Source organism: Notamacropus eugenii, chromosome 1 (assembly GCF_028372415.1).
Source record: "Notamacropus eugenii isolate mMacEug1 chromosome 1, mMacEug1.pri_v2, whole genome shotgun sequence".
Lineage (NCBI taxonomy): Eukaryota > Metazoa > Chordata > Mammalia > Diprotodontia > Macropodidae > Notamacropus > Notamacropus eugenii.
Window position 1 is genome coordinate 203,131,905 of NC_092872.1, and position 25,773 is coordinate 203,157,677.

Genomic DNA, 25,773 nt, shown 5'->3' on the forward strand with positions numbered 1-25,773 from the left:
AAATGTTCACATTTGAAGTTCACAATAAAAAGGGGTTTTTTTTTGAGTTAAAAATGATTTTTATAAATAAGATAAAAGTGCTAGGGGAAAGAATTAGAAAAGAAATGAAAACTATGGAAGAAAGATTTGGAAAGAGAATTACTAGCTTGTTACAAGACATCCAAAACTTTATTCAGACAATAGACTCTTTGAAAATTAGAATGGACTAAATGAAATTAATAACTCTTGAGACAACCATAAATATTAAAACAAAGTCAAAATGATGAAAAAAAATAGAAAATGGCAAAATATCTCAACAAAATAACTGACCTAGAAAATGCAACAAGGAACAAAAATTGGACTCTGTCAGAATTAGGGTCCAACTACAAGGAGAATCACTGAACTACCTGAAAGCCTATATATAGGGTATTTAAAAAAAATCATAATGAAAAATATTGCCCAGATTGCATAGAATTAGAATTCAAATTGAACATAAACTCTACCATTCATTTTCTGAAAGAACTTCTAAAATGAAGAATCTCAGGAACATTTAGCCAGGTGCCACCATCAAGATCACGATTAGCAGGTACCATTTTAAAATAGTGAGAAGCTTGAAATTTTATATTCATAGTGGTAAAAGATAAAAAGTTTACAACCAAGATATTTTATGCAGCAAACTCAGTATTATCCTACAGGAGAAAAAAAATGGGTTTTTAACTAAATAAAGAACTACTCAGCAGTCCTAATCAAAAAAACAGGGTTGAATGGAAACTTTGAAATGCAAATATGGTAGTCAACTAAACAAAACTGAACTGTTGATATTCTGATATGGGGAGGAGATGCTACATGTGTCCCCTTAGAGCCTTATTATCAAGAAGGCTCATAGAAGTATAATTAGAAGAGCCTTGGGAGTATTGTGCTATGTTTTAATAAACTTAAAGGATTATACTTGAGGGGGTGAATGGAAGGGGGAAGTAATCTTACATAATTTCAATGTGCATGTAGGAGTCTGTACAGACTAGGAGAAAGGAGTAAGAGGAGCAGGTGACAACTTGAATTCACTATCATATGAAATGGTTGGATGAGCAAAGAACACACCCAGAATTGCATGAAGAAAGATATTTCAACCAGGAAATGGGGAGGCTGTGTGCAGATTAAGGGATACTTTAGTCTTAAGCAGAGCAAATACTAAATAGAGAAAGGTAAGTCTCAACAAAGGATATGAAAGGAAAGAAAGATAAGAAAGATCCTGTGATTGGGCTCTGATTGAGTAAGAAAAAGAAGAGTGATAGAGAAGAGTGAGGGTATGAAAGCAGGGGAGCAGAAACAGATTACTTCTGGCATATTTCTTGTTCATCACCATTATAAAGAGTGGGTAGAAAAAACAAAGGAAAGGAGAATAGGATGGAGAGAAACGTAGCATTTCTGATCATAACTATGATGTGAATGGGATGTACTTTTCATAAAATTGGTTTTGAAAGTAGAATCCAATTTGTGTTGTATACAGAAAAAACACTTGAAACAAAGACACACAGTTAAAACACAGGGCCAGACCAAGTCTGTTATGCTTCAGCAGAACTGAAGAGGGTAAGGTTAGCAGTCATGATCTCAGACAAATCAGCAGTCAAAAAAAGAATTACGTAAAAGTGATTAACAGGAAGTGTGTTTTGCTGAAAGGTATCATAGATGATGAATTAATGTTAATACAAAAGTTTTTGCATATAAGCATTTATATTAGATACTATTTTACATATATATTTAATATATTAGATAGCATCTAAATGCCTAAAATTTAATGAATTACAAGGAGAAATAGACAGCAAAATTATGCTAGTGAGAAACTTTGCTTTACAAACCCTTTCAGACTTAGAAAAGTCTAACCAAAAAAATAAGAAAGAAGCTAAGGACCCGAGTAGAATTTTAGAAAAAGTTAACATCTGTTACTTCTCTGGTGGTAACTTGTATGTGTGTATTCATCCTTTATTGCCAAAGAAGACCATGCCATCAGAGAAATAATGACATGACTTGCACTTGACTTTGTTTTGAGGGAGGGAGGGCTGTGCAGGTCACCAGCTTCACTTCTCCTCCAGAGCCATCTGAATCCAGTGACCAGATATTCATCAGGATGACTGGGGATGACCCAGGATGAGGCAATTGGGGTTAAGTGACTTGCCCAAGGTCACACAGCTAGTGAGTGTCAAGTGTCTGAGGTGAGATTTGAACTCAGGTCCTCCTGACTCCTGCACTGGTGCTCTATCCACTGCACCACTTAGCTGCCCTCTGGTGGTTACTAAATGGACCTAGAAAGAAGCATAAGTACTGCTTAACTGTTTATTGCACCTTTACAAAAATTTGAGTTGGTATAAAAACATGAAAAGCAGTGCAGAAAAGTACAAATATTAAACATTTTTATATGCTACATAATACAATAAGAATTAAATTTCATGAGGGAAACTAAAGAGACAATTAAAACGTCTTTGGAGACTATTTTAATCCTTTAAAATGGTTGCATCCAAAAACAAATCATGGAAATAATCAGTAACTTCATCTAATGAAAATGACAACAATGTAAAAACATACTAAATTTTTTTTTGATATAGTCAAAGTATTCCTTACGGTAAAATTAATATTTCTAAATATTCTCATTAGTAAGAACAAATCAGTGAATTGAGCATGCAACTAAAGATTAGAAAAGCAGCAAATTAAAAATTCCAATTAAACACCAAAGTAAAAGTCTAGAAAATGAAAAACAAAACTGAAAGCAAAAAGCAAAACAAAACCTCAAACCACTGAATTAAAAAAAACTAGGAGGTAGTTAAAAAAAAAAAGCAGCAATAGAAAAGAGAACACATTAGCTAATTTGATTGAAAGAAAAACAAATTGCCAGAATCAAAAACTATAAAAGGTAGATTTACAAGTGAAAAAGAAATCATTATTAAAATTATATGCCTATAAAACTGACAATGTAAATGACATGAATAAGTATTTACAAAAATATAAAATACCCAGATTAACAGAACAAGAGAACTTCATGGAGAACTTAACCCAATCTCAGAAAAAGAAATTGAACCAACCATAAATGAGCACCCAAAGGGAAAAAACAAAAACAAAAAACTCAAACCAAAACATGGGACCAATTGGATTTGCAAGTGAATTTTACTAGACATTAATGAACAATTAATTTCAGCATTACATAAGATTTTGGGGACAGTAAGAGGGTAAGAATATGCTAACCATGTGGATGATTCTGATCCAATAGGGGGAGGTCCACTGGAGAGGTAGGTAGTGTTGCTATGTTCCATGGGGCTTCCAAAAGAGCATCTTAGGAGGAATGAGCAGGAAGAGATATGAATGTTCTGGTGAGTTTGGTAGCCTGATCAGGCTAGAGGTAGCATTTCCCTAGCCAGTCTCTCCAGCAGGCACCAACAGGATTCAAGCCTAGTTAATGACCTGGAGAGACTCTGGAAGTAGCCTAGAAGCAGAAGGTAGAATATCTGGCCCTACCCCCTGGCAGCTACAGGTAGGTTCTGTTCTGGTATTGAGGGACTAAGAAGGTCTCCAGAAGCAGCCAGAAGTCATTATGAAAAAAAAATTATGCAGATGAAGTAATAGAAGATTCCCACTGGATGAACAGATGCGAAGTGGGGTGAGCAGAACCAGGTCACAGTTAAAGAAATAGTATACAATGAAGAATTGTCAATGACTTAGTTATTCTTAGCAATACAGTGATCCAAGACAGTCCCAAAGGACTCATGATGAAACCCACTGTCTGCCTCCAGAAAAATAGCTGATATTGTCTGAATATAGACTGAAGCCTTCCTTCCTTCCTCCCTCCTTCCCTCCCTCCCTCCCTTCCTTCCTTCCTTCCCAAAATGATCAATATGGAAATGTTTTACATGGTTGTGTTATAACCTATATCAGATTGATTGCTCTTTTATGGGGTGGGAAGGGAAGGAGAGAGGAATAGAATTTGGAACTCAAAAAAAATTTTAAAATGTAAAAAATTCTTTTAGCTTTTAGCTGGGGGAAAAATAAAATATATTTTTGAAAAAGATTGCCATTGAAGAAATTTATGACCCAAAATAGATGTACCACTCACATATCTATAGTGAGTAAAAAAAACCTTAAAGTTTCATTGGTATCAACGCAATATACAGATAATGTGAGGAAGACCCAATCCAGCACATGGATGAATTCCCTGTGCAGTATTTCCTGGAGAATATGGAGAAAAGTAATACAAAATGGACAGGCACGGATAGTTTAAAATCCATAGTAGTAGAATACTCAGTATTGTACATTAAAGAAATTCATCAAGTGATAAGTTATCTGAAAATATGGTATTATGCACCTAACATGCCCTTATGTCTGTGGTGACTCACTCCTGAGAATCTGGACTTAGAACAGTAATTCTCTTGCTTGGGGAGAATAAGGGAAGGGAGCCTTGGCATGGAAAGCCAGAAGGGAATTTAGAGATCAAGCAGTTAATACAGCCTTCCTATTTTAAAAATGAAGAAATTGAGGCCTAAAGAAGGTAATGACTTGTCCAGAGTTATCTGGGTAATAAGGAGAAGAACCAGATTTGTTCCTGGGCTGTAAATCCAGTGCTGTTGCTCTATTATCTTTTGATCATTGCATTTGATAAGGACACAATGTAAATTAGCTCATATTTTATTAAGATAGAAGTTTCTTTTGAGAAAAACATGACAAAATATTTTCTTTTCTCTTCTTTTAGGCTGACAGTCCAGAGGAGATGCATAATTGGATTAAAGCAATTTCTGGTGCTATAGTAGCACAACGGGGACCTGGAAGATCAGCAACTTCTGTATGTTTCTGAGCTTTTATTGCTCTCCGAGGTTTATTTCCATTTTATGAAGTTGTATATGCTTTCCTTCCTCTTAATCCTTCTTGTCTTTCTTTTGTAGTAAAGTATTGCATGATAACTGTCATACCAACTAGACTTGCAAAAATAATGCATTTCTAATTTAATGCTTCCTGTTAGTGTTATGTATTTGTACATTTTTGTGTGCATTGTATTGTCCTAAATGCACAATTAGGAAAAACATGTTTTCCCAGGTCTATTGATCTTAGGAAGTCTTAGGATAAAATTTTAATAGCTATAGATTTAATACAACCAACTAATTCTTAGCATAAAATCATTTTTCAGATTTTTGAAAACTTGTAACATTTGACCAGTTGTGTGAATTAAGACATTTTTACTACTAGGGAGTTTTTACTTTCCTGAGGACCAGTTTACATCTGTCCTGAGGTCTTTATCTTCTATGCTAGAGGTACTGAATCTTAAAACAAATACTTGCAAATTTGTGAGTCTTCCAGTGTAATTGTGTGAATTTATTTTTGTCATTGGGGATCTATTGTGACTTTTCTGGGCTGCATGTCTAGCCCTAATATGTCCTTAAGTTCATGAAGAGAATTGAAAATTGTTTATTCAGCAGAGTCTTCTTGGATATCTAGATCCATAAGACAAGGGATGGGGTATCTCAGTTCATATGTATGGAAGTAGAATATCTTCATAGAAATAATCTTAAATCATTTTTGTGCTATGTAACATAAGACTATATTTACTTGACAGTGTTACAGCGTATAAAGTTCTTTGCCTAAAGTAAATAGGTTTGCCTAGTAGATAGCATTACAGTGATTAGAAAGAAATTGTTTTCAGTGTATTTTCAAGTAGGCTTAATGATACACAGAGACAAAGGAGGTCTAGAATCTCAAAGACTGCATAAACACTAAAAGATAAAGTATGAGTTTTCCCCCCTCATTAAAACACTAAAAAAAAAATCTCAAAAGTCTAACCCAAATATTCTACTCATAGTAAATTTTCAAGTGTTTGTTTAACCTGTGTAAACAAGGAATAAGATTTGGTCAGTGATTAGGAAGTCTAAACTCTGCTGTGAAAGAGAATTTCTCCACTGTTCTTGAAATACCATACCCCAATCTAGAGAATTTTTATAGGGTCATGTCGTTTATATGTAGATTTATTCTATAATGATCACAACTGAAATGTTAATGAAGTATGAGTTTTGTATTTTCCTGGTGGTGGTACTTTTCTTACAAACAGATCAGTACTTAGAAACCAGTTTTTGCTTGTTCTTCAACATTCAAGTCATCAGATATGTAGCTTTTTTAAAATATAGAAATGAAATCTTTTGTAGGGAGTCATTTTTTACCTGCCTAATGTTCCATGTGAACTTTTCAGCGTTGAAGTATGAGTCTTTCTGCAAAAGCCATGGGTGTTGGGGCAAGGAAAAATTGGAGAAGGTTGTTTGTGCTTTGTGGTGGGGGCAAATTGGGCATTCTAGCTCTTCCTGTCTCTCAGCAACACTTTTTCTCTTTTCCTCCCTCTCCTAAGTATAGGTTAACTCTAATCTTAGCTTTGCACTGTGTTCCAGATGCGGCAGGCCAGAAGGCTGTCGAATCCTTGTATACCGAGGTATACATCAAGAACTGGTGAATGCAGCACGTATGTGGGCTCTCATATAAACTTGCCTTCTTAACAGAGGGCTAGGACTTACACACTACTCACCACTTATCGTAGAAAGTTGAGTTAAACTAAAAACTACCTCTTGCAGTTATCATAACTGCTTTTGTCAACACTAACCAGTCATCAGGTTTCATATATGTTGGAAAAAATTTAGACAAGTGGTGGAAGAAATCCATATATTAGTTAGGATATACAAAACATGCATCTTGATAGATAACATAAACTATATGATAGAGTTTAAAGAGTAATTAATGTAAAAAATTAGTTTGATGAATTCCCATGAGAGTTCTAATTTTTAGATTATTCTTCATATCTCTTCACATCTGACCTAATAACCAGATATGTGCAAATTCATGCATGCACATACACTTGATTAAATGAATATTATAATAATCTGTGTGACATTTTAAAAGATTAGATGGAGCCATCATATGGATATTTGAGTGATTTTTATTATTCTTTTGTTTTCAAAACCACGAATATTTAAATGAACATAGTATGTTTAAGCTGTATAGTTTTAGCCAACTGAGTGGCAAATTTAAGCATATCCACTGATGAAATTCAGTTAAGAAATGTTTGAAATTTGTTTTAATAAACATTTTATGTATTTGCTTCTCTGTCATTTTAAAAATGTATATTTAGATACATAATTAACAATTGTAATAGTAAATGAAGTAAAAACTCACAGTGAATCGGGTTGCCAAGTAATAATCACCTTTTTTAAAAAAAAAACACAAGTGATGATTCCTACTTGATGAAGCAATGGGATTTTATTTCTCTAGTCTGTGTTTTTTTGTTGAACTACAAAAAATAATTTTCCTCTTTAACACTGTGTAGAAGATATTTCCCATCATCAAATTAGGAGATAGTGTTTTTATTTAGATGAGATTATTCTATTAGGCTCCCATTAAAATATATTTTTCAGTTATCAATGGAACACAACTAATTAGAACAGCTTAAATTGGCAAAGTTCTTAAAGTTTCTGGAGCTGCTGAGACCAGCTTTAGTGAGATATATACATATACATATGTAACTGGTTTCTTAGCTGAAATGGTTGTTGGCTCTCACTGCTATATACTTACCCCTAAAAATGCATTGCTTTGGAAAAGCACCTGTTTATTTGTGTGGTCATGGCTTATGCTTTGCTTCATGTGTCTGTGTGTCTGTGTGTGTGTCTGTGTGTGTTTTGTTCTTCAGTCTCACGCTGAGTTACTGCCCTTGTTACTAATTTGTGTTTGACTGATACTGTCCTTTCCAGGAGCATTCCAGCTGTTCTTCAGAATCCAGCTATGCTTTCCGTTCTGCCAGTACAGCAGCAGCCACCTCACATTCCACAGCCTCTCGCAACAACTCTCTGGGCTCAAGCTTTACCATGGAGAAGCGAGGATTTTACGAATCTCTTGCCAAGGCCAAGCCAGGGAACTTCAAGGTCCAGACTCTCACTCCAAGAGAACCAGCTTCCAAAGTGACTGTACAAGCCGTGCAGAAACCTCAGCATCACAATGGCCCTCAGGAAAGAGAGAATGACCTAGTGGATCTGGATGACGCAAGCCTTCCAGTTAGTGATGTGTAAGAACAGCAACATAAGGAGAGAAGGATCCATCTGTTAAATGCTTGACTTCCTTTTATAGGGGCTTCTAGCCAAAGAGGAGACAAGAAGAAAAGGGAGAGGGTAAAATAGATTTAGGGAAGATTTCCATGAAATATACTGCCTCTAACCTGTTTTTCTTATGAGCTGGTAATTTAGAGAATGGCCAAACTAGAACCAGTCTCTTAAAATACTAAGAATGTGTTTCAGTACCAAGGATCTAAATTCAGTTCAGTAAATACTGATGTAAGCACCTACTAAGAAATAAAAATGTTTTATATTCTCTACTGAGTGATTGAATATTTGTGTAAATTACTCTTAGAAAATTTGACAGTTTCATATATATCAAATTAAAAATATTCATTTTTCGAGGGAATGGAAGTGTTATATTGGCCTTATTATATTGGTCTTCTATTAAAAAAAGGTTGATGTGAATGCCTCTTTGAGTATTTCAGTATCCATACCTTTTGATTGATCAGCATTATCTATTGAAAGTTACCAGACTAAGATATCATTTGCATCTTAAGTCTGTGGTGCTGCAAAATTTTCTTTAGAATGTTGATAATTTTGAGAATTAGACCTTTTTCCTTTTTTTTTTTTTTTTATAAATGCACTGGTTCTTAAGGTGAGTGGTAACTTTTGCACATCAGATATTATTGGACCATCTTTATAAGGGTTTTGGTTGGATTGGTTAAGGGAAAAAATGGCAACTCAAACTACTATATTCTAGACATTTGAACTAAATACATTTTATATTATATTACATCAGGCCTTGCTTTGTTCAGTGTTGGAAATTACATTATTTGGTATGAGTTTTTGAGAGATTTGATTTTTCTTAACATTTTGTGAATAATTCTTGTTTCTATATTTGGATCAGTGAAAGACCTCAAGTTTATATGTAAAGACATAATTGATGAACCTCTCTTAGTCATTCAATTGTGGCCTGTAACTTTTGTCACTGATAATCTATATTAAAGTGCCTGTGTTTTCTCATTTTGTTTTGAAACATTTTAAGATCAATGTGTTCATGATCCTACCTTCCTGTTTTAAAACCTTGGGATGAGATTGTTTTTGAGTAGTATGATTTGTATTAAACTATTTAAGATAATGTCTTATGCTAGGCATATCAGAGTGCTGATATTACATCTCCTAGCTGTGCAATATGTACATTTCTAAATCTGAATTCTGGATATACATTATATTATACAATGTCATAAATATGAACCATACTTCTAAGGAATCTTTAAATTTCAGATATTTACTAGTAAGTCTAAATTGAGCATGTACCATTTTGTGATTCAGTTTTGAAAACATTTGCTTTAACCAAACAATCTTGAATTTTATGTGCTGCTATTTTTGTGGTTAAAATTTGCCGTTTTGCAGTAGCTTGTTTTCTGCAAATTAATAGATAATATGTCATGTGGGTCTCTTCATTTTTCCAAATTGACTTCTTGTCTATGAGATACTGAAGTTTTCTACTAAAATGGTGGGATCTAAGGGTCACATAATCTTTATAATGCCAGAATTAAGTATAACAATTTAAAAATCAGAATGGATAAAGGATGCCATTGTTGAGGGGTTTTTTTTTTATGCATAAGCTAACATTTATAAAAGTTGTACATGTAAACTGTTTTCATTTTCTTTGTCAGATTTTTTAAAATTTTGGTTTTTTTGGTCCAGATCTGTGATTTCATTGGTATAGAGAATTCCCAATCCCTCTACCAGTGCAGATCAACAACTGTTCTTCAGTTTATAGCCTTAGAGTTAATTGCCTGGGGCCCTGATATATTAAGTGACTACTTTTGGTTGCCATTCGGAATGTGTGAAAGGTGAGACTTGAACCCAGGTCTTCCTAGCTCTCAGACCAGCTTTCTGTACCATGCTACATCTCTCTTGGCAAACATCTGTGAAAGCTAACTACAGAATTGAACTCTCTTAAAGCAATTTAAATTGTTCAATTGATGTATCAAAAATAGTAGTTATTTTTGAAAGTTTCTGAAAGCATACCTGTGAAGAACAGTTTTCATTCTAGACCTGAACTTTGTTTGGTACAACTTTTACCTTGCATGTTCATTTTAGTATATTTCGGTATTGGCAATTTGACCATATTTGGTGGAGGCAAAAGTTTAGCTCCATTTTGGGACTTTTTATAGAACTACTGTGGTAGTTCATTAGCATAGGAAAATGTTCTTGTGGTTGATAATTGTCAGGGTCTCCTAATATTTATCAATACTTTTATAAATCTATGAAAATTGTTAAATTATTTTAGAACTTGTGCTGTTTCTTGTAAATATATCACATTTTGAATTGTCAATAAATTAGTTTGGATAACTTAATAGTTGCTGTATTTTTTTTCATACTTCTTTCAGAATTGGGAAAATACATTTACCTGTTCTTTCTTCTTCCCTGGTACCTTCTCTCACCTGCCTAAGTTTAAGTGTAGTTAAATTTTTTTTCCTCAGATTGGTTGAACATTGTAATGACTGGCTAATAAACTGGTCAGATTGAATTTCTCTTTTTTGTTGTTCATTTTGGTTTCCTTAGCTCTTCTATAGCATAACAGCCAGAATGGAACTTATAAAGAAATAGAAGTTGTATTCAGTTCATTGACTTGAATTTCAGGTTTAAGGAGTATTAAGACCTCTGATAAAAGTATTTTGCCTGATAAATAATGATAAGCTTCAGCTTTAAGGTAAGATTTTTGTGCCATAGCCTGATATAAAGAAAGTTAATGACTTTAAAAAAATAAGCCTGCTGGTTATCTTGTTAACATATAGAATTAGTTTTTATATGTTTCATAGTATAGTGTATTTTGAATAATATAGGCTGGTTAGCATAACTGATTAGAATGCCCTGTATAGTTAAAGTTCAGATTAAACATTTTAATTCCCATGAGTCATTTAGCAGAAAGAAATAAAATATGTTGCGATTACAGACTACCTCCTTGTGACAATTGACCCATTAACTTAAAAACCCTCCATTGATCAAGAGGGAGATTAGATAAAAGGTAATAATAAAACTGATACAAGCTAGCATCAGTGATGCTTAAGCAAAACAAAATGGGTCATATAAAAAGTCCACGGCACCCATTTTACAGTGCAGTAAACACATACAGTTAAGAAAACTTTATTTTTAACAGGCAGTGTGACAGGGTGGTTAACATTCTGAACTTGGAGTCAGCAATATCTGTGTTCAAAGCCTTCCTCTACAAAGAAAGTACACTTTGTACCCTCACAACGTGAAAATTGATGAAGAAATACCTCAAACTCAATAGGAAAATGGAGGGGAAGGGGCTTAAGAGGGAGTACAACATAGGTGGAAGAATTAGCAAAATATTTCCTGATCCTGGAAAAGAGGTTAAAGGGAAAGGCATGAAGACAGGCCAAGAACTAAAATTTCAAAGGGTGTTCCCATCATCTGCGGAATGGCTGCACCAACTGTAGATGAATATATGAGGCTATTATTGTGCAAATATGGAATATTATTGCAGCAAAAGAGATGGTCTAAGGGAATCCTAGGTAGTATGAACTGATGCAAAATAAAGTAAGCAGAACCAGAAGAACAGTTTATACGTGGAAAGCAGCGTTATAAATTTAAAAAAAAAAAAACTTAAAAACAAGGATACTGGTTAAATGGTGACTACCCACAAAAAGTACCTGTGGTGAAGCATTGTCACCTGTCTCTAGACAGATGATAGAAGCATTATTTTTATTATAATCAATTTATTCCTTTTATTTTTTTCTTCTTGAAACATGATAGTTTATTTTTCTTTTTTTTTATTAATTTATTTGTTTTCAGTTTTCTACAATCACTTCCATAAATTCTAGATTTTTCTCCCCCTCTCTCATCTCTCCCTCCCTGAGACAGCGTGCAATCTTATATGGGTTCTACACGTACATTCTTACTAAATACATTTTCACCTTAGTCATGTTGCATGGAAGAATAACAGTAATGGGAGAAATCATGAGAAAAAACAAACCAAAACAAAACACAAGAGAAAATAGTCTGCTTCATTTTACTATCTAATTCCATAGTTCTTTCTCAAGATGTGGAAGGCATTTTGCCTCGAGTCCATTGGGAATTTTTTAGGTCCTCGCATTGCTAAATCTACCAGAAAAATTCCTCTCACACTATGGTTGTTGCTGTGTACAAAATTCTCCTGGTTCTGCTGCTTTCACTCAGCATCAGTTCATATAGGTCCATCCAGGCCTCCCTGAAGTCTTCCTGTCCATCATTTTTTAAAGCACAATAATATTCCATTACATTCATATACCACAGCTTGTTCAGCCATTCCCCAATTGATCAGCATCCCCTTGATTTCCAGTTTTTGGCCACCACAAAGAGTGCTGCTATAAATATTTTTGTACATGTATGACCCTTTCCCATTTTTATGATCTTTTTGGGATACAGTCTTAGAAGTGATATTGCTGGGTCAAAGGGTATGCACATTTTTGTAGCCCTTTGGGCATAGTTCCAAATTGCTCTCCAGAATGGTTGGATCAACTCACAGCTCTACCAACAATGAATTAGTGTTCCAACTCTCCCACATCTCCAGCATTTATCATCTTCCTGTTTTGTCATGTTAGCCAATCTGACAGGTGTGATGTAGTGCCTCAGAGTTTTGATTTGCATCTCTCTAATCAACAGTGATTTAGAACATTTTTTCATGTGACTATAGATAGCTTTAATTTCTTCCTCTGAAAACTGCCTGTTCATATCCTTTGACCATTTATCAATTGGCAAATGACTTGTATTCTTGTACATTTGACTCAGTTCTCTATATATTTTAGAAATGAGACTTTTGTGAGAGACACTAGTTACAAAAATTCTTTCCCATATTTCTGGTTATTTTGGTTGCCTTGGGTTTGTGCAAAAACTTTTCATTTTAATGTAATCAAAATTATCCATTTTGCACTTCATAATATTCTCTGTCTCTGGTCAAAAATTCCTCCATTCTTCACAAATCTGACAAATACACTATTCCATGCTTTCCTAATTTGTTTATAGTATCCATCTTTATACCCAGATCATGTAACCATTTGGACTTTATTCTTGTGTATGGTGTCAGGCATTGGTCTATGCCCAGTTTCCACCACACTCTTATCCAGTTTTTTTTAAAAACATAACTTATTTATTTTTCAGTTCTTAACATTCACTTCCACAAGAATTTGAATTCAAAATTTCTCCCCAACTCTTCCCACCCCCACCCCAGGGCAGCATGCACCCCATCCACCCCTTTTTCCAGTCTGTCCTCCCTTCTATTACCCACCCTTCTTCCATCCCCTCTATTTTCCTGTAGGGCAAAATAGATTTCTATACTCCATTGCCTGTGTAGCTTTATTTCCAGTTGCATGCTAAAACAATTTTTAACATTCATTCTTAAAGCTTTGAGTTACATATTATCTCCCTCCCTCCCTACCCACCCTCATTAAGAAAACAAGCAGTTAAATATAGGTCATATATGTATAACAATGCAAAGCACTTCCATAATATTTATGTTATAAAAGACTAACCACATTTCCCTCTGTCCTATCCTGCCCTTCATTTATTCCATTCTCTACCTTGACCTGTCCTCCCACAATAGGGTTTGCTTCTGATTATCCCTTTCCCCAATTTTCTGTCGCTTCTATTATCTTCCCTCTTCTATCCCCTTCCCTCTTGTCTTCCTGCAGGGTAAAATAGATGTCCATATCCAGTTGAGTGTGTGCTATTCCCTCCTTAAGCCAAATCCCATGAGAGTACTGCTCAATTATTTTCTTTCATCTACCTCTTCTTCCCTTCTATTGTAGAAGCTCTTTCTTGTATGTGAGATGATTTGCTACATTCTACCTCTTCCTTTCTCTTACTCCTAGTACATTCCATTCAACAGTAAATTTTATTTTTTTTAGGTATTCTCCCTTCATATGCAACTCACCCTGTGCCCTCTGTCTGTGTATATACACACATACGCACATATATACATACACAATGCATCCATGTACATATACATACCTACACATATGTAATACACACATTCATACCCATACACACATATGTATATTCCCTCTACCCTAATACTGAGAAAGGTCTCATAAGTTACAATATCTTTCCATGTAGGAAAGTAAACAGTTCAACTTTAATGAGTTCCTTAAGTCTTCTCTTTCCTGTTTACGTTTTCATGTTTCTCTTGATTCTTGTATTTGAAAGTCAGATTTTCTCTTCAGCTCTGGTCTTTTCAACAAGAATGCTTGGAAGTCCTCTATTTCATTGAAATTCCATTTTTTCCCCCTGAAGTATTATACTCAGTTTTGTTGGGTAAGTGATTCTTGGTTTTAATCTTATCTCCTTTGACCTCTGGAATATCTTATTCCAAGCCCTTCTGTCCCGCAGTGTAGAAGCTGCTAAATCCTGTGTTATCCTGATTATATTTTCACAATACTTGAATTGTTTCTTTCTGGCTGCTTGTAATATTTTCTTCTTGACCTGGAAACTCTGGAATTTGACTACAGTATTCCTAGGAGTTTTCTTTTCGGGAATCTCTTTTGGGAGGTGATCGGTGAATTCTTTTCATTTCTATTTTACCCTCTGATTCTAGAATATCAGAGCAGTTTTCCTTGATAATGTCATGGAAGATGATGTCTAGGCTCTTTTTTTTTTTTTAATCATGGTTTTCAGATAAACCAGTAATTTTTAAATTATCTGTCCTGTATCTGTTCTCCAGGTCAGTTGTTTTTACAATGAGATATTTCACATGGTTTTTTTTCATTCTTTTGGTTTTATTTTATAATTTCTTGGTTTCTTATAGTCATTAACTTCCATCTGCTCCATTCTAAGTTTTAAAGAACTATTTTCTTCAGTGAGCTTTTGAACCTCCTTTACCATTTGACCAGTTCTGCTTTTTAAAGCATTCTTCTCATCATTGGCTTTTTGGACCTCTTTTGCCATTTGGGTTAGTCTATTTTTAAAGGTATTATTTTCTTCAGCATTTTTTTGGGCCTCTATTAACAGACTGTTGACTCACTTTTCATGATTTCTTCCATTGCTTTCATTTCTCTTCCAATTTTTCCTCCACCTCTCTTACTTGATTTTCAAAATCCTTTTTGAGCTCTTCCATGACCTGAGACCGTTGCATATTTTTTTGGAGGTTTTGGATGTAGAAACCTTGACTTTTGCGTTTTACTCTGATGACATGCTTTGTTTTTTCTCATCCAAAAGGATAGAAGAAAGTACCTTTTCACCAAGAAAGTAACCTTCTGTGGTCTTATTTTTTTTCCCTTTTTTGGGCATTTTCCCAATCAGTTACTTGACTTTTGAGTCCTTTGTCAAGTGTAGGGTATACTCTAGGGACCTGTAAGTTCTCAGTTCCTCCAAAGTGGCACCATCAAGGGCTAGAGAGCTAGAGCAGGTCCATCTTTCTACTCTGTCATCTTGGCTTCCTCCCCCCCCCCCCCACCCCGTGTTATCCCGTTTCCCAGCAACTTTTGTCAAACAGTGAGTTATCCCAGAAGCTGGGATCCTTGGGTTTATCAAGCAGTAGACTGCTGTATTCATTGACTGCTGTGTCTTGAGTACCTAACCTATTCCACTGATCTACCCCTCTATTTCTTGGCCACCACTAAGTGCTTTTGATGATTGCTGCTTTATAATACAATTTGAGATCTGGTAGGGCTAGGCCACCTTCCCTAGTATTTCTTTTCATTAGTTCCCTTGATATTCTGGACCTTTTGCTCTTCGAAATGAATTTTGATATTATTTTTTTCTAGCTCTAGAAAATAATTATCTGGTAGTTTGATTGGTGTGGCAATAAATAAGTAAATTAATTTAGATAGAATTGTCATTTTTATTATATTAACTTGGCCTACCCACGAACAACTGATATTTTTCCTCTTACTTAGATCTGACTTCATTTGTGTGAAAAGTGTTTTGTAATTGTGTTCATACGGTCCCTGGGTTTGTTTTGACAGGTAGACTCCCAGATATTTTATAGTGTCTGCCACAGCTTTAAGTGGAATTCCTCTTTCTATCTCTTGCTCTTGGTCTTTGTTAGTTATATATAGAAATGCAGATGAGTTATGTGGGTTTATTTTGTAACCTGCAACTTTCTCAAGGTTGTTTATTATTTCAAGTAGTTTTTTTACTTGATTCTCTGGGATTCTCTAAGTATATCATCATATCATCTGCAAAGAGTGATAACAGTGTCTTCTTTGTCTATTTTCATTCCTTCAGTTTCTTTTTCTTATTGCTAATGCTAACATTTATAGTACCATATTGAATAACAGTGGTGACAATGGACATCCTTGTTTCTAAAAACATGTTTTTTGATATAGCCACTCTATGAATTCATTTTGCCTGGCTATGCTTATTTGTTACGAAAGGGTTTTTTTTTTTTCCTTTAGGTTTTTAATTGGGGATTAAGGGAGGTATCAGTAGTGGTACAAAAAAAAGGCAACTTGAATGTTTAAAATAAAAGGACAAGAAAACACAAGTAGGATAGTCTTGAAAGTAATATGTGGAATTTATTACACTTATAAGTCTCATGCAATTCTATTTTTACGTTCTGAGAGGATAGAAATACTCTTTTTTGGTGTTTAAGTTCAGAATAAAAAAATAATTAAAAAATTAAAACCTTTTCCTGACATTTATGCAATGTATGACCCTGAGCAAGTTGTTTAACATCTCTTCCCCTCAGTTTCCTCATTTGGAGAATGGGGGTCACTACCTGCAACATCTGCTCAGAACACTAAAGCTCACTAAGGATGAGTATGGGGAAGGATGTTGGATAGATTTTAAATGTCAGTTTGATACCTGTGGTAATGGTTGATGACTAATTCATGAAAACTCTCTTCCCTTTGCTCTTGACTTTGTACATATTTTTTTTTTCACTATCTTATACCCCCTCATGCCTTTATTTTTGGATATGACACAGATGTGACTGACCTGCTGTTCTGCCAGTATCATTATATAGTATTTTTTAACTCAAGTAACATGATGTATCAGTTGTATTATTTTGCTCGTAGGCCGTGGCCTCTAAGGCCTATCTAAACTTTGCTACCCTCACCCCTCAGCATGGGGTAGATGCACAATGAATATTTTTTTGGATGAATTAATAGATTTAAGTTTATGTTCTGGTATCATTTCCTCATAGCCTTATTCCACATGATAGTTATTTCTTTACGGGACTAATGCAGTCTTCCCGGTACCTTCCTCTTTGTGCCTCTACTTGGCTTGGATGACCTTATTTCAGATGTCACTTAGGAGTTGCCAGCAGCCCCAGAAGGGATGCCCCCTCTGCCTGGATCGTGCTTAAAAGTCTCTCTGGAGACTTGTTGACTTTCAGGTGCAGTTTGGAGCAGAATCAAGATATGTGTGGAAATATTTTAAAAAGCTTGTAACAAGGGAATATGTATGTCCATGCTGATTCTCATGTTTGGATTCAAGAATATTCTGGACTAAAACATGTCTCTTGCCTTTTCCTTCTCTCCTGTGTTTTTCTTTTGTCCCAGACATGTTTATTTGGTATCTTTTGTATCTGTGTGATCACTTTTCTTCAAATCTCGTAAGCCACACCCTCTTTTCCTTTCTTTTACCATTCAAACAGTTTTTAAAATCCTAGTTTATTTTTCTGGGAAACCTCAACCAGTTTACTAGAAGAGGTAGAATTTCCTACACATAATATATGTTTAATGCAGATCTTTTTATCTCATGAAGGAAGTGCCTGGATGTTCAGAATAGTCCTTTTTGGTTTTCCTTTGGTACTTTTCATACAGCTTGTTGTCTACTATTTAAAACTTTATAAATGTTAACAACGATCCCAGTCACCTTTGTCACCATCACTTCCTTTCTCATTCTTTGATTGTTGCTTTCAGGGCCTTCCATGCATCAGTGTCCTAGTGGTCTTCCTACCAGTAGACTAGAGGATCATTAGATTTGTGCATGTGTGTGTGTGTGTGTGTGTGTGTGTGTGTGTGTGTGTGTGTGTGTGTGCTAGAGACCATCTAGTCTAATCTCTGGCAGCTGGGTGGTTCAGTGGATAGAGCACTGAGCTTGGAATCAAAAAGACTCATCTCCCTGAGTTGAAATCTGGTCTCAGACCCTTGCTAGTTGTGCAACCTTGGCCAAGTCACTTAACCCAGTTTGCCTCAGTTCCTCATCTGTAAAATTTAAAAGGAAATGACAACCCCCCCCCCCCCCCCCCAGTATCTTTGCCAAGAAAATCTCAAATGTGGTTATGAAGAGTTGGACGCAACTAAAACGACTGAACAACAATTCAATCCCTTTATTTTACAGATGAGAGACTGAGGACCACAGAGGCTAACTAACTTGCCCAGGGTCACAAATTTATTAACTTCCTGGGGCAGGAGTTGGAGCTATGTCTTCTACCTTAACATTTATATGGATGTTAATCCCAAGAAAATTTTGCTGCTTGTCATGGGACATTTTCTCCTAGAATTAATTTCTTTTTGTGTATTTGTATTTATTTTACTTCACCATACTCCTAAGAGTTCAAGAAGTCATAATTCTCTTTATGAGTAGCCATTTTTGGGTTGGTTTAAAAAACTATATTTCATGTAATAAGATTTGTTAAGTTAGTTAAAAGCAGGGAGGGAACTAAACTTGATTCAATTGTTGCTCTTCTTGCTTGCTGTTGGTAAAGCCCCTCTCTAGGTCCTGGGTCCCTAATTTCTAAAATGTGATTAGACTTAAATGACATCCCCGGTTGCCTCCAATGTGAACATTTTATGACTTTGTTATTGTGTGAAATCTCCTTAGCAACCCAATAATTTTAATCCTTATTAACTTTGTCACATGTTAATTAGTACAACTTTATTTGATTTTTAACCCACTAAAAAAAGTTTTAAAACCAAACATTTACAAAGTAAGGCATGTTAAAGGAAATATGGAGTCTTAAACTTGGATATTTAAAAGAAAAAAAATTCTCATTAGTTTTCCATTCTTTTCTATATGGAGTCCAGATACTTTCATTCTTAGTATTTTCCTTTACATTGATACATTGATATCAAGTTTATAATTTTTTCCCTTTTATTCAAGTAATTGAAGTAGGTGATTATTTATATCAAACACATTATATATCAAACTCATCAAACAGCAGATTTGATAAAGATATCCCCTTTGTCTTTGAAAGAATTGGTTAATTTTCCAGATGCCCATAAACAGACATGTAATACAAGGTGTGTATGAATTATTTTTGTTTATCATACCAGCTTTTTCATATGTACATTATCTAAATTAATATATATATCATCTGATTTCAGCATAATATAAAAAATTACATTTGTCTAAATATTAAATAGGACAAAATTATTTCTTCTAATATTGCCAGGTTGAAGTAGCCTTTAGAATTTTGATTATTATATCTCATTTACAAAGTAGTATTCTGCTATTGAAGTGAATGGAGAGCAAGTTTTTCCAATAAGCTATGACAACCATAACGATAATATTGTAATACTTCTGTGGTCATAGCACCACCTTCTGGTCATATGATGAGTCTCCAGGTTTTATAATGTCAGAAGGTCAATTTACAATCAATTTACAATAACTTATTTAAATCTCCCCCCAATAAACAGTTATTTTGCTCAATCACAGTAGAATTTAGGAACAAAAAATTTCTATTACCTAGCATGTAGCTGGAATTTTAAAAATAAATTAGATCATATTTTATTGAAGCTGCCACATTTATTTCCAATCAGGAAGTGGATATAGTGCATTCAACACTGACTTCTCTGAGTTGTTTGGTGACTGAAGGAAGGGGCTTGAACTCTTTAGCATTAGTGAATTCAACAGTTCCAGTGACAGAGATAGCCAGAGATAGACATGAACTTGTTTACAATTCACTGGCCGTTAGTAATGAACACTGGTTAATTTTTGTTGTATGGTTCTGTGGCTTGTTGGAAATTTTGTCCAAGTCTTGGCTCCCCATCAGCTTTAGGCCCTTAAGGGACCTATATTTACTTTCATGAATGGTCAACTCATTTGGTAGAAAATCACTAGATAAAATTTAATTTAAAATACCAAACCAGAACAGGCCTCTAGGATCAGTTTGTTTAATCCACCTGCTGGCTGATCTTAGCATTAGGATCCACAAACTCAAATGTTATGGAAAGTCTAATTTTTTTGATGTCTTCATCATCAGGGATGTTCTTTGTCCTAGGCATTTGAGGAATACTTTGAAGCACAATAGTGGAAGACTGATAGAGCACTGGACTTGGAGTCAGGAAGACCTGAGTTCAAACCTTGCCTATGGTACTTACTGTGTGACCCATAGCAAATCAATTAGCATTTCTGGAGCGCCCTTTTCCCATCTGCAAGATGAAGGGGTTAGATTCCATGACCTTTAGGGTCCCTTCCAGCTCTAAATTTATGATCTTATACTTTCTCTTGGGAACACATTCATTTTACAACTTTTTAGAGGGGACACAAATTAGTTTTTTTGGAATTATATGCTATCAACCCTGGTAACAAATGAGCAAAGTGTCATGGTAACTCTGCAATTGCTATTAACTCTAAAAAAACCCCAGAAAACTCACACAGGTTATCAAAATCACGGTTGACTGTAAAAACAAAACAAAAGAAGACTGAAGAGATAACAGTGGTTATAAGCAAAAAGCTGTCTTTATTTTGTCAGAGGGAAACTAGACATAAGTGCCAGGGCCCCCCTACTAGGAGACTCTTGTTAGTGTGGACAAATCTCAACTTATACCTATGACTACACAGTGATCTGTAACTGATGATGAGGAGTGACAGCAGCATGAGACAAATTGGATTCATAGCATTACTTCATGACCAGAACAGAGGTACTATAGATGCTTGTTCGAGCGAAGGGACCATCTGATGTTTGTGTGAAAAATTCTGGGATTTTGCTGTGACTGAGACCGTCCAGAGGGTTAGCCATAAGGGACTGTTGTGCCACACTCAGGATACAGCTTGCTCTCTGGGTCTTAGCTCTGGAAAACATGATAATAGGAGAAAGACAAAAGAGAGAGGGGTTTTCTTGGCATGGGGGTCCTGACAATGCTAAACCAGATAAGCTGGGAAATCTTTGAGTTAAATCTAGTAGACACAACACTGACCATATGTAAAGGCACTGTATTTAATATTAGTATTTTTATTGGAAACCTTTGTAAACTTTTCATATAGGATCCATATTTCCTATATAAATTTGTTTTTGACAAGTGTTACATTTGCATTCTTTTAACAGATATTTTATTTGTCCCTAATTGCATGTAAAAACAATTTTAACATTATTTCTAAAGTTTTGAGTTTCAAATTCTATCCCTCCTTCCATCATGCCCCCCCCCCGATAGTAGGCAGCCTGTTATAGTTTATATGTGTGCAGTCATGTAGAACATTTCCATATTAGTCATTTCCTGCGAGAAGACTTGAACCAAAAAGAAAAAGAAAGAAAAAAAAGAAAAAAATAGTATGTTTCAGTCTATATTCAGACAGCATCAGTTTTTTCTCTGGAGATGAATTTCATTTTTCATTATGAGTCTTTAGGGATTGCCTCAAATCATTGTATTGCTGAGAATAGCTTAAGTCCTTCACAGTTCTTCATTGTACAATGTTTCTCTTACTGTGTACAACATTCTCATGGTTCTGTTCACTTCACTTTGCATCAGTTCATGTAAGTCTTTCCAGGTTTTCCTGAAATCATCCTGCTGTAATTTCTTATAGCACAATATTATTCTGTTGTAATAACATACCACAACTTATCCAGTCATTCCTCAATTAATAGATATTCCTTCAATTTCCAATTCTTAGCGACTATAAAAAGAGCTGCTATAGATGTTTTTGTAAAAGTAAGTTCTTTCTGCCCTCTTTTTAAAAAAGAATCTCTTTGTGATACAGACTTAGCAGTGGTATTATTGAATTAAAGGGTATATTCAGTTTTATAGCCCTTTGGGCATAGTTCCAAATTGGTCTCCAGAATAGTTGGATCACTTCAAATTCCACCAACAGGGCATTAATGTCCCAGTTTTTCCACATCCCCTTCAATATGCATCATTTTCCTTTTTTGTTATATTAGCCAATCTGATAGGTGTGAGGTGCCACCTCAGAGTTGCTTTAATTTGTATTTCTCTAATCAATAGTGATTTAGAGCAGTTTTTCCCATATGATTATAGGTATCTTTGATTTCTTTGTTCATATCCTTTGATCATGTATCAATTGGGGAATGACTTGTAGTCTCACAAATTGATTTAGTTCTCTATATATTTGAGAAATAAGGCATTTATCAGAAATTCTTCCTTTAAAAAAATTCCCAGTTTTCTTTTTCCTTCTAATTTTGTTTGCATTGCTTTTGTTTGTGCAAAAACTTTTAAATTTTTTATATAATCAAAAGTACTATTTTATATTTCATAATGCTCTCCATATCCTGTTTGATCCTAATTCCCTTTTCCATAGATCTGACAGGTAAACTATTCCATGCTCTCCCAGTTGGCTTGAGAGATTGGACTGTATGCTATATATACTTTCTGACATAGCTTTCCAGTTTTCCCAGCAGTTTTTGTCAAATGATGAGGTTTTTATCCCTTTATAATACAATTTGAGACCAGATGCAGTTCAGACTATCTTCCTTCACCTTTTTCATTGATTCCCTTGATATATTTTACCTTTTGTTCTTCCAGATAAATTTTGTTATTATTTTTCTAGCTCGCTTGAAACTCCTCTATTTCATTGAATGACCATTTTTTCCCCTCAAGTATTATAAAAAAACTCAGTTTTGTTGAGTAGGTGATTCTTGGTTTTAATCCTAGCTCCTTTGACTTCTGGAAGATCATATTCCAAGCCCTGTGATCCCTTAATGTAGAAGATGCTAGATTTTGTGTTATTGTATTTCCACAATACTCAAATTGTTTCTTTCTGGCTGCTTGCAATATTTTCTCCTTGACTTGGGAACTCTGGAATTTGGCTACAATATTCCTAGGAATTTTCCTTTTGAGATCTCTTTCAGGAGGTAATCGGTGGATTCTTTCAATATCTATTTTGCCCTCTGGTTCTAGAATATAATGGCAGTTTTCCTGGATAATTTCTTGAAAGATGATGTGTAGGCTCTTTTTTTGATCATAGCTTTCAGGTAGCCCAATAATTTTTAAATTGTTCCTCCTGGATCTAATTTTCCAGGTCAGTTATTTTTCCAATGAGATATTTCACATTGTCTGCTATTTTTCATTCCTTTGGTTTTGTTTTATAATTTCTTGATTTTTCATAAAGTCATTAGCTTCCATCTCCTCCATTCTAATCTTTCTTCAGTGAGCTTTTGGACCTCCTTTTCCATTTGGTCAATTCTGTTTTTTAGGGCATTCTTCTCCTCATTGGCTTTTTGGATCTCTTTTGCCATTTGGGTTAGTCTATTTTTAAAGGTGTTATTTTCTTCATCATTTTTTTGGGTCTCTTTTAGCAAGCTGTTGACTCACTTTTCATGATTTTTTTGCATTGCTCTCATTTTTCTTTCCAATTTTCCCTCCACCTCTCTTACTTGATTTTTAAAATCCTTTCTGAGCTCTTCCATGGCCTGAGACCAATTCACATTTTTCTTGGAGGCTTTGGATGTGAGAGATTTGACTTTGTTGTCTCCTTCTGGTTGTACATTTTGATCTTCCTTGTCACCAAAATAATATTCTGTAGTCTGATTCTTTTTCCAGTTTTTGCTCATTTCCTCAACTACTTATGTGACTTTTGAGCTCTTTGTCAAGGTAGTTTTCTGCTTCCAGTGGGGGTGGGGGTTGTGCTGTCAACTGCTCAATCTTCCCACAATCTGTGGGCCTAGAGCTCCAGAAGCAGTCCCTGTCTCTGCCCCTGTGAGCTCCTCCATCCTCTTCACAGCCCTGGGCTAGGGCTGGCCCACTCTCCTCTCTCACACAGGTCATACAGGTTTTTTCCACTGACCTTCCAATTTGTCCTTGGCATTTTGGGTTCATGAAGTCTGGGAATCTCCCAGAGATTTAGTTTCCCCAAGGCCTACTCAGGTCCTGTCTGTGCTGGCATGGCCCACACTGGACTGTTCTCTGCTCTCCATGTGGTGCGATAGATGCTTCCCCTTGATCTTATAGACTGTCTTGGACTGGAGATTTGCTTTACTTTGTCATTCTTTGCAACTCCAAAATTTGTTTAGAGTATTTTTTTTTTTTTTTACAGATATTTGGCTGAGTTTGGCGGGAGAACTCTAGCAAGTCCATGCTGTTACTCTACCATCTTGGCTCTACCCTTTCTAGCTCTCTTAAATAATTTTTTTTTTGATATAGCACTGAATAAGTATATTAATTTAGGTAAAATTGTCATTTTTTATTATATTGGCTTGACCCACCCATGAGTAATTAACATTTTTCCAGTTGTTTAGATTTGACTTTGTGAAAAGTGTTTTGTAATTGTGTTCATACAGTTTCTGGGTTTGTCTTGACAGGTAGATTCCAAGTATTTTATATTGTCTACAGTTATTTTAAATGGAATTTCTCTTTCCATTTCTTACTGCTGGATTTTTTGGTAATATATAAAAATGCTGATAATGTGAGTCTATTTAGTGTCTTGCAACTTTGCTAAAGTTATTAATTACCTCAACTTGGTTTTTTAGTTGATTTTCTAGGGTTCTCTAAGTACACCATCATATCATCTGCAAAGAGTGGTAGTTTTGTGTCCTCATTGCCTGTTTTAATTACTTCAATTTCTTTTTGTTCTCTTGTTGCTATAGTTAGCATTTCTAGTACAGTTTGAATAATAACAGTGATAATGGGCATCTTTGGTTCACCCTTGATTGTATTAGAAAGGCTTCTTATCCCCATCATAGAAAATGCTTGCGATGGTTTTAGATAAATATTGTTTATAATTTTAAGGTAATCTCCATTTATTCCTATGCTCTCAAGTGATTTTTAATAGGAAGGAGTGTGGTATTTTGTCCAAGACTTTCTGCATCTATTGAGATAATCATATGTTTTCTGTTGATTTTATTACTGATATTGTCCATTATGCTGATAATTTAACTAATATTGAACCAGCCCTGGATTCCTGGTAAATCCCACGTGGTCATAGTGTATGATCCTTGTGATACATGGTGGTAATCTCCTTGCTAGTATTTTACTTAAAAATTTTTGCATCAATATCAATTAGAGAAATAGGTCTGTACTTTTGTTTTTCTGTTGTTGCTCTTTCTGGTAAAAGGAATTTGGTTGGATTCCTTTACCTAGTTTTCTGAATAGTTCATATAGTACTGGGATTAATTTTCTTTAAATTGTTTGGTAGAATTCCCTTATGAATCCATCTGGCCCTGGGGATTTTTCTTAGGGAGTTCATTGATGGTTTGTTCAATTTCTTTTTCTAAGATTGCATTATTTAATTATTCTACTTCCTCTTCTGCTAATCTGGGCAATTTATGTTTTTGTAAATATTCATCCATTTCATTTAGATTGTCTGATTTGTTGGCATGTAAGTGGGCAAAATAGCTCCTAATAGTTGTTTTAATTTCCTCTTCATTGGTGGGAAATTCACCCATTTGCTGGTATTTTTAGAGAGGGCAAGACTTCATTAGAAATCCATATATGATGATTATAACAACATAAGAGAAAAAAAAATACTCAGAGTGAAACTATGTAATTATATTGAACAAAGTTGACCCCCAAGGAAAGAGGACAGAATGTTCCCCTCTCTTTGAGAACTCTGGGTATGGAACATTGAATATACTATCAGACTTATTTGATGTGTTGTTTAGTTTGCC

At 34.9% G+C, this 25,773-nt stretch overlaps 1 protein-coding gene across 8 annotated transcripts in view; it reads left to right on the forward strand.

Moving 5' to 3' along the window:
- Positions 1–10,405, forward strand: part of PLEKHA1 (pleckstrin homology domain containing A1) — an 81,159-nt gene extending 70,754 nt beyond the window's left edge. For 3 of the 8 annotated variants that reach the window (XM_072624643.1, XM_072624682.1, XM_072624691.1), the window contains 3 exons: positions 4,712–4,801; positions 6,390–6,430; positions 7,740–10,405. In XM_072624643.1, the coding sequence (XP_072480744.1) occupies positions 4,712–4,801; positions 6,390–6,430; positions 7,740–7,950 (342 nt within the window). In that variant the 3' untranslated portion in view covers positions 7,951–10,405. Of the gene's footprint in view, positions 1–4,711; positions 4,802–6,389; positions 6,461–7,739 lie in introns of all 8 variants that reach the window. The other 5 variants (XM_072624632.1, XM_072624672.1, XM_072624654.1 and 2 more) reach the window with 3 other exon arrangements.
- Positions 10,406–25,773: the final 15,368 nt, after the last annotated feature.